Source organism: Suricata suricatta, chromosome 16 (genome assembly GCF_006229205.1).
Source record: "Suricata suricatta isolate VVHF042 chromosome 16, meerkat_22Aug2017_6uvM2_HiC, whole genome shotgun sequence".
NCBI lineage: Eukaryota > Metazoa > Chordata > Mammalia > Carnivora > Herpestidae > Suricata > Suricata suricatta.
In genome coordinates this window covers 45,197,442-45,206,174 of record NC_043715.1, presented here as the reverse complement: position 1 = coordinate 45,206,174, position 8,733 = coordinate 45,197,442, and the positions used below count along the sequence as shown (strand labels likewise).

The 8,733-nt window shown below is 50.4% G+C and overlaps 1 protein-coding gene across 1 annotated transcript in view; it reads right to left on the bottom strand.

Annotated features, from left to right (window-relative positions):
• The window catches only part of ACP7 (acid phosphatase 7, tartrate resistant (putative)), a 14,572-nt gene extending 6,854 nt beyond the window's left edge, over positions 1-7,718 (bottom strand). The window contains exons 1-3 of the mRNA XM_029925816.1: positions 7,454-7,718; positions 1,078-1,278; positions 596-778 (exon numbers count right to left, since the gene is read on the bottom strand). Of these exons, the coding sequence (XP_029781676.1) occupies positions 596-778; positions 1,078-1,278; positions 7,454-7,574 (505 nt within the window). The 5' untranslated portion in view covers positions 7,575-7,718. The remainder of the gene's footprint in view (positions 1-595; positions 779-1,077; positions 1,279-7,453) is intronic.
• Between the last annotated feature and the right edge of the window lie 1,015 nt (positions 7,719-8,733).

Below are 8,733 nucleotides of genomic sequence, written 5' to 3'. Positions count from 1 at the left end.
CTGACACTGGTTTTGTACCAGGCACAGTTCCAAATGCTTGACATACTTGATCACCTGAATCTTCAATACACCCTCTGAGGTGGATGTTATTATGACCCCACTTCAAATGGGGAAACTGAGGCCCAGAGGGGCTAAGCGCCTGAGCAAGGTCGCAAGACTGGCACGTAAAGAGCCAGGAATGAAGCCCTGAGGGTCTGATTCCAGAGTCTTCGGCTTTGAACCTCATCAGCCCCAATCTCCCTCCCATCTGTTGTGCTGTCCCCTGAAGCCACAGCAGCCATGATAATGACAGTGAATATGTAGCACTTGCAGCATGCTGGGCAATGTCAACTATGCAGTCGCGACAGTCCCGTGAATTCTGACCCAGGCTCAGCTCTCGCAGCAACAAGCGCAGGACAAAAACAAGGCTCCACCCGCCAGCGCTGGGATTCCAGCCCGGGTGTTCTGGTGAACCGCAGACACTGTCGCCAAGGCCAGTCTCATCCCCAGTCCCTCCAGAACCTCACTGGCCCCAGCATGGTCCCCTCAACAGTCGGCTTGGCCTCCCACCCACGCCCCACCCCAGCCCTCCAGGCACACCCTTGCCAGTGCCTACCCACATGGAGAACAGCGTCGTACATGCCCTGCTGGGTGTCCCTGCGCAGCCGGGGCAAGGCCTTCGGGTTGTCAGCCCCCAGGTCCCCAAACACGGCCAGGCGGGGACTCCAGTGGGCACCATTCTTCAGGGCCCTGAAACGGAACCGACGGCTCCAGCCCTGAGAACTGCCGCAGCGGTAAACTGAGGCAAAGGCAAAGGTCGTGGTCAGCAAGGAGCACCCCAGGCCATCTCCTCCACCCCATCCGTCTGCGGCTGGTGGGGGAGGCAGCCGGGGACTGAAGGGTTCTGACCCGTGCCCTCTGGTCCACGCCGCCCCAGACCCCAGCGCCTTCCATCCTCATCCCAGAGTCTCACACAATAGGGTCCAGATAAACAGAGGAGTCACCAGCCCAGCCCGACCCCCCCGCCGGTGGTAGCTCTGGTCCACACCCCACTCCTCTTCCTGCTCCCCTCAACACTTGGGCCGGGGCCCCTCTCACCGTATTGGACCCCCGGCAGCAGCCCCCGCAGCGTGACTCGGTGTATGTAGAACTTCCGCTGGAGAATGCCCCCATCCATGAAGCGGCTGAAGGTGCCCTGGGCCCGGAGGGGCAGGGGCCCCGTCAACTGCGTTCCGAACTGCACTTCAGAGTGGGTGGGGACCCATGTGGTCCAGGTTACAGTCATGGAGCCTGGCTCGCCTGGGGAGAAAGGAACAGAGTGGGGCTGGGCGGTGAGGCCTGAGCGGGGGGGGGGGGGGGGGGAGGATGCTCACAGAGCGCCAGGCGATGACGGAGAGCCCGGGACACTCAGTAGTCAGGGGCACAGGTTCCGGAGCTCCCCAAGTTCAATCCCAGCACTGCCCTTTCCAAGCTGTGCTTCTCTGAGCAAGTGGCTTTACCTCTCTGAGCCCCAGTTTCCTCATGTGTAAGGTAGAATAATACCAATATCTACTTCATAGGGTTTTTATGAGGCTTAGGTGCATAACTACAAGTAAAGCCCTTGTAACACCGCAGGATCGTGTTATTCATGTCATTTCGCTCTGTGCAGGTCTTGTGCCATTTTACATACATGATATTATTATTTAAAATTTTTTTAAAGTTTATTTATTTGAGAGAGAGTGAGAGAGCGTGAGCTGGGGAGGGGCAGAGAGATAGAGAATCCCAAGTAGGCTCCCCAGTGTTGCCCAGGCACCCCCATAGATGGTATTATTTAGGGGCTATATACTCACATGTCTAGGAGCCTGCTGGGTAATATAAATGGGGACAAGGGCCCGCGGGAGGGAGTGCGGTAGCAGGAGTAGTGGAGTGTGTGACCTCGTGAGACCCTGTGGTATCTAAAAGGGGCAGCCATTGCTCGCTCCAGCGACGGCCACCATGCTGGCCCAGTGCCGCTAAATCTGTCACCTTATGCAGCAAGTCTCTGTTTGGTGGATTTTATATTGTGTATATCTATCTATCTATCTATCTATCTATCTATCTATCTATGAGTCCAAACTTTTGAAAAACATTTTTTAAAGTTTATTTATTTATTTTGAGGGAGAAATAGAGGAAGAGAGAGACTCCCAAGCAGGTTTCATGCTGTAGTGTGGAGCCCGATGCGGGGCTCGAACCCACAAACCTTGAGATCATGCCCTGAGCTGAAATCAAGAGCCAGCCCCTTGAGGCACCTGGTGGCTCAATTGGTGAAGTGTCTGCCTTTGGCTCAGGTCATGATCTCACAGTTCATGGCTTTGAGCCCCACGTCGGGCTCTGTGCTGACAGCTCAGAGCCTGGAGCCTGCTTCAGATTCTGTGTCTCCCTCTCTCTCTGCCCCTCCCCAACTTACGCTCTGTCCCTCTCTCTCTCAAAAATAAACATTAAAAAAAATTTTTAAGTGAATAAAGTAGCCATACTGAAGGGGTGGGTAACCATGGGAACTAGGTCTTGACTGGACACTGAAAGACGATAGAGAAAAGGTACAAACCTCCAGTTATAAAATAAATAAGTCACCGAGATGAAAAAAGTACAGCATAGGGAATACAGTCAGTTATATTGTAGTAGTGTCGTATGGTGACAGACGGCAGCTACGCTTACCGTGAACAGTGAGTGATGTATAGAATTGTCAAGGGTGCCCGGGTGACTCAGTTGGTTAAGCATCCGACTTCGGCTCAGGTCATGATCTCACAGTCCCGTGAGTTCGAGCCCCGTGTCGGGGTCTGTGCTGACACACTGACAGCTCAGAGCCTGATTCTATCTCCCTCACTCTCTGCCCTACCCCTCCCCACCCCCGCTCACACTCTGCCTCTCTCTCTCTAAAGAATAAAATAAAAACATAAAAAAAAAAAAGAATTATTGAATCACTATGTTGTACGCTGGAAACTAATATAACGTTGGATGTCAATTTATACTTCAGTAATAAAAGAATGTTTTTCAAAAGACTACAGAGGGGCGCCTGGATGGCTCAGTCGGTTAAGCATCTGACTCTTGGTTTTGGCTCAGGTCATGATCTCAAGATTTCATGGGTTCGAGGCCCAAAACAGGCTCCATGCCGACAGTGCAGCGCCTGCTTGGGATTTTCCATCTCCCTCTCTCTCTGCCCTTCCCTGACTCACGTTGTCTCTGTCACTCTCAAAACAAATAAAATAAACTTTTAAAAAAGAACCCCAAAACCTCTCTCCTTTCAGAAAAACAAAAAATAAAAGGACTACAGAGAAAAAGGACCACACACCCACATTGTCATCTAGTCAATGTTCTCACAGGGGTGCAGGCAAATGATTCGGGAACCGCTTTATGCCCATACTTGCGTTGAACAAATAACTAAGTATATTGTAGAAGTGGAAGGTAGGTTTCTCCATGCTGGAGAGAGAAATCACAAACAAGGAAAGAAAAAGGCCTAAATAAATCCTTGATGTTGAACTAGAATCAGAGATATCAGCACGATCTCATGGTACGTACCAAATACACACAGTTAGACACGAAAATAGAGATGTGTGCATGTGTGTGTGACACACACGTGCTGCCTAGCTCTGCTTGTGAAAGGGCCCAGAAGCAATGAGACCTAGGCAGCCGCGAACACACCGCATGCTCAGATCTTAGTTTCTAAACACCTGCTTTCTGGTGAAAGAAACCAGGGCTGCTTGGATAATCGGTTGATTCTAAAGATAAGGCAGGAAATATACAAGATAAGCCTATGGTCCCGGAAAATGTAGAAGTGCTCAAAAAATGATGAGTGTTTGCTGAAAGAACACAGAAGCCAATCCGAAGGAATTCCAAAAGACCATATCCGGGACAATTTGAGTCACAAACTAAATAACAATAGTATTGTATATTTAACCAACGGAATGATAATAAGTATCTGTAAGTCTATACTGACATGAATGAATGAATGAATGAATGAATGAATGAATGAGGGAAGGAATAGATTTCCTTATAGCAAATTCCATTAGATGGAGACAGGGAATTAGAAAGTTACAAAATCACAATTAGGCCAACATCATCTAACAATTATTGCAGGCAAGATCCACTGACAGATGCCAAAATTAGCTGGTGAAAGCTTCAAGAGAAACACTAATTTGCATGTTTTGCATGGTCTCAATGAATCTCCTCCAAGATATTTATTAACTACAAAGGGAAGAATAAAAACCCTCCAGTGGAGAAACCCAGCACGCACCCCTGTAACCGGGCAGTGAAGGTTAACATCACTGGTAACAGCAATAAACCGTGTCAGCACCAGGAACTCTCTGATCCCAGGCACCGGGAAAGACACAACATCACAGCTCTGATAGTTTTGCCAGAAAAGCACATAACTTCATCCTAATCTTGAGAAAGTATCTGACAAACCCCAAATGAGGGCTACCCTACAAGATAATTGCTCATAAATAATGTTGAGGGGCGCCTGGGTGGCTCAGTCAGTTAAGCCTCCGACTTCGGCTCAGGTCATCATCTCACGATTGGTGGGTTCGAGCCCTGCATCCGCCTCTGTACTGACAGCCCAGAGCCTGGAGACTGCTTCCAACTCTGTGTCTTCCTCTCTCTGCCCCTCCCCCTCTCATGCTCTGTGTCTCTCTGTATCAAAAATAAATAAAACATTTTTTAAAAAATAAATAAACATTAAAAAAATAATGTTGAGATTATGAAAGATAAGGAAAGACTGAGCAGCTGGCAGATTGGAGGTGACCAAGAACAACTAAATGCAAAATAACAAAATAACCAAGTAGAAAAACATTTGACATTCGAACCGGGTCTGTAGTTTAGCTAACAGTATTATACTGACGTTACCTTCCGGTTCAATAATCAGACCATAATTATGTAAGACGTTAACATGACAGTGGGAGAAACCAGAAGCACGGAAATTCTGCAATTTTCTGTTAAATCTAAAATTAGTACAAGTTGGGGGCGCCTGGGTGGTTCAGTGGGTTAAACATCCAACTTCGACTCAGGTCATGATCTCACAGTTCGTGGGCTCAAGCCCCACGTCAGGCTCTGTGCTGACAGCTCAGAGCCTGGAGCCTGCTTCGGATTCTGTGTCTCCCTCTCTCTCTGCCCCTCCCCCACTCACGCTCTGTTCTCTCTGTCTCTTGAAAATAAATAAATGGAAGAAAAAAAAATTTTTTTAATTAGTACAAGTTAAAGTTTTAAAACAAATATCACGGGCTCTTGAGCCTCCCTGCCTGCATTCAAATTCCAGACCCAGGGTCAGGCTCCGCCTCTCCATGAGCCTCAGTTTACGCCTCTGTAAAATGGGAGTAACAAAAGTACCTACAGCGTAAGATCCAAGTTGAGGTTACGTGAGTTATCCATCTGAAAGACTTAGTAAAAGTGTATTTGGTCTTGTTGCTGTGCAGGCCAAACAAGGGATGGCGGTTTTCTCGCGGGAGTATCACGGCAGCACCATGAGATGGCTTTTATCGTCGTCCTGTTTTACAGAGGCTTCCAGGCCAAGTGCCTTGTCCTAGGTCAGTGGTCAACAAATGCCAAAGCAGTACATGTGTGAGTTTCAGGATCTATCTTGCAACTAACTTTTAGGAAACACTCTTTAATGTCCTTGACGTCAAAAAAAGCAAGGAACGCCTCAGAAACTGTTACAGGTAGGAGGAGATTAGAGACACAGCAACCAGATGCAGTGTGGGGTCGTGGATTGGATCCTGGATTAGAAGGAAGACGTAAGTGGGAAAATTGGTGAAGTCCGAACGAAGTCCACAGTTCAGTTAGTGATATGAGGCCAATGTTAATTTCTCAGCCTTGGCAATGGTGTTGTGGGTACACAAGACATTAACGTCTGGGGAAGCTGGGGGAAGGGGGTACAGGAACTCACCCCTATTTTTGCAATTCTTCCGTAAGTCTAAAATTATTTCAAAATAAGAAGCTAATATTATTTGAAAGACAGAAAGAGCTGTGTGTTGAGGTTCGGTGCAGTATCAAAAAGCTGTAGGCACAATTATTTGAAACTCCTTTTAAAAGCCTCCTCCCTTGGGGGTGCCTGGGTGGCTCAGTTGGCTGGGTGTCTAACTTCTGCTCAGGTCATGATCTCACCTTTTGTGAGTTCGAGCCCCACGTCAGGCTCTGTGCTGCCTGCTCGGAGCCTGCAGCCTACTTCAGAGTCTTTCTCTGCCCCTCCCCTGCTCATGCTCCATCTCTCTCTCAAAAATAAAATAGATCACTAAAAATGTAATTAAAAATAGAAAAATAATTTTAAAAGCCTCCTCTGTTTCAACCAAGTACCCAAGAGAAACCAAATTTTCTTCCTATATATCATCCAAAGCAACCTATCAAAACAGCAGCAGAGGGAGATGTGGGGAGAATCTGGCCGCCTCCTATTAATCCAGACATTAAAGAGACTTAAAAATATGTAAGCCGCCTGGGTGGCTCAGTCAGTTGAGCGTCCGGCTTCGGTTCAGGTCATGCTCTCGCGGTTCATGGTTCCAGCCCCACGTCGGGCTCTGTGCTGACAGCTCAGACCCTGGAGCCTGCTTCAGATTCTGTGTCACCCTGGAGCCTGCTTCGGATTCTGTGTCTCTCTCTCTTGGACCCTCCCCTGCTCTCGCTGTCTCTCAAAAATAAATAAAAAACATTAAAAAAAATTCTTAAATGCTTTTAAAAAAAGATGTAAACCAACACTCGCCAATTTCTCACATTTCTTTTGTGTAGTTATTTCTCATGAAAAATGCCATTTATCTTAATGCCAATGGATTTACTAGTGTTCATTTTAAATGACTTAAAATATTTTAAACGCCTCAGTTTTAGTTTCTAATCTGGCGAATATTTGAATATAACTCCCATAAACTCATGCTCATTGAGGTTCTCAATAATTCTTAGCTGTGCCAAGCTTCCCTGAGACAAAAATGTGTGAGAAGCATGATACACACACACACACACACACACACCAAGCTCCGCTTTGCCACTCGCAGGTACTGTCTCATTTCCTCCCCACTATGAGGTCACACTAACATTTTCCCGTTGTCCAGATAAAGAATCAGAGACCAGAGAGGTCAAGTCACTCGCCCACGGTCACACAGCAGGCAAGTAGGATTAAACTACTTAAACTGGGATTAAAACCCAAGAAGTTTGGGTACAGAGACTCCAGGGTCCAAGGCCTCACCACCACAGGCATCACCACCCCCAGATCAAAGATCAGGAGGCAGCTTTGTGGGGACACAATAGGCATGGACAATAGCGGCCCCCTTTGGGGAACACTTACAATGGCGTGGACACAGCAAATCATTTCCCACACAGGTAGATGCACCACTGCTTCGAGCCCCGTTTCACAGAGGCAGACAACTGAGCCTCAGGAAGGCCAAGGCCAAGGTCCCACAAAAAGCGCACGGGATTCCGGAGCCCCCGACCCACTGGGCCTCCCAGGGAAATAAATGCCCAGGAAGTGCTCACAGAAACTTACCCGGGTAGGACAGGTGGACTTGCTCAGGGGCGGCCTTAGGAGCCTCTGGCGCCCCTCGGACGCCCAGGGAGAAAGCCAGGAGCACACAGCAGCAGGACCAGCAGGGACACAGGGGGCGCATGGTAAGAGGATGGTGTGGGCAGACGCGGAAGGGGAGGGGTCCACAGTAGATCAGATTCGTGAACCGCAGGAAGGTAAGGTCAGGAACAGCACGGAGAGGCTGCTGGAGAGCGGAAGGAGGTCAGGCAATGCTGGCGGGGAGGGAGGCAGGGTGGCTATCCAGATGCTGTAGAGAAAACAAGCACGTTGATCATTACCAGGCGCCGAAGGTCCTGAGACTCGCTGTGTGCTAAGCACTCTGCATAGATGAAGTCACGGGAGCCTCACAACATTCCTATGTGTGGCGGCTGCTGTGATCATCGGCGCCGTATCCCAGAGGAGGAAAATGAGCAACAGTGATTCAGTGCGCAGCTAGGATGTCCTGGAGCGGGGGTCCGGGCTCGGAGCTCTTGCAGCTCACGCTCGGGGAGAGGTTGGGGAGCGGGGCGGGGCCGGGGGCTGCAACCCCACATCCAGCGTCCGCCCTGCTCTCAGCAACGCCCAGCGTCTTGGACCTTATTGCCTCCACCCCGACTGCATTGCACGCTGCTCTCAGAGCTCATTGCTCTCTGTTTGCTCCTCCAGCCTTCCGTGCTGGTGTTAGTGACCCCGGTGCCGCACTCCACCCCCAGATCGCCCCAGAATCGCACCCGACCTGGAGCGGCCTCCGCCTCTCTGTCCTCTCCCTAGCATCTCATCCCACCTTGGTGACCCCAATCCCGCCCCCAGCGCTGCACCTGCACACCCACTCCCTTCTCCCCAGCCCTTTCGCTCTCCAGCTCCCCCCAGGACCTGCCGGGGGGGCAGAGCCGGGCCGGGAAGCCGGGAGCCGGAGCGGGGGACGCCCTCCCGGTCCCCGGCTCACCTTCGGGGGCGCCAGCTGCCCGCACGCGCGTCTCTGGCCATCGGTGCGGCGGCGGTATTTATGAGTTTGCAGGTTGCAGCCATCGGGGCATCCAGCCGCCCACAGCCGTCCCAGCCCCGGAAGAGCCTGCCTTCTCGAGGTGACAGGCTCCCCAGACAACCCGGGCCCCGGGCCACACAGGTCCGGCCGGTCCTGGGCGCCCCACCCCCACCCAGGGTGGGGCATGGGATGGGGGACCCAGAAAGCTTTGGTAAGCCGTAACCGCCACCTCCAGGCTGACCACCAGATGAGCGGCAGATGAGACAGGTAAGGCTGA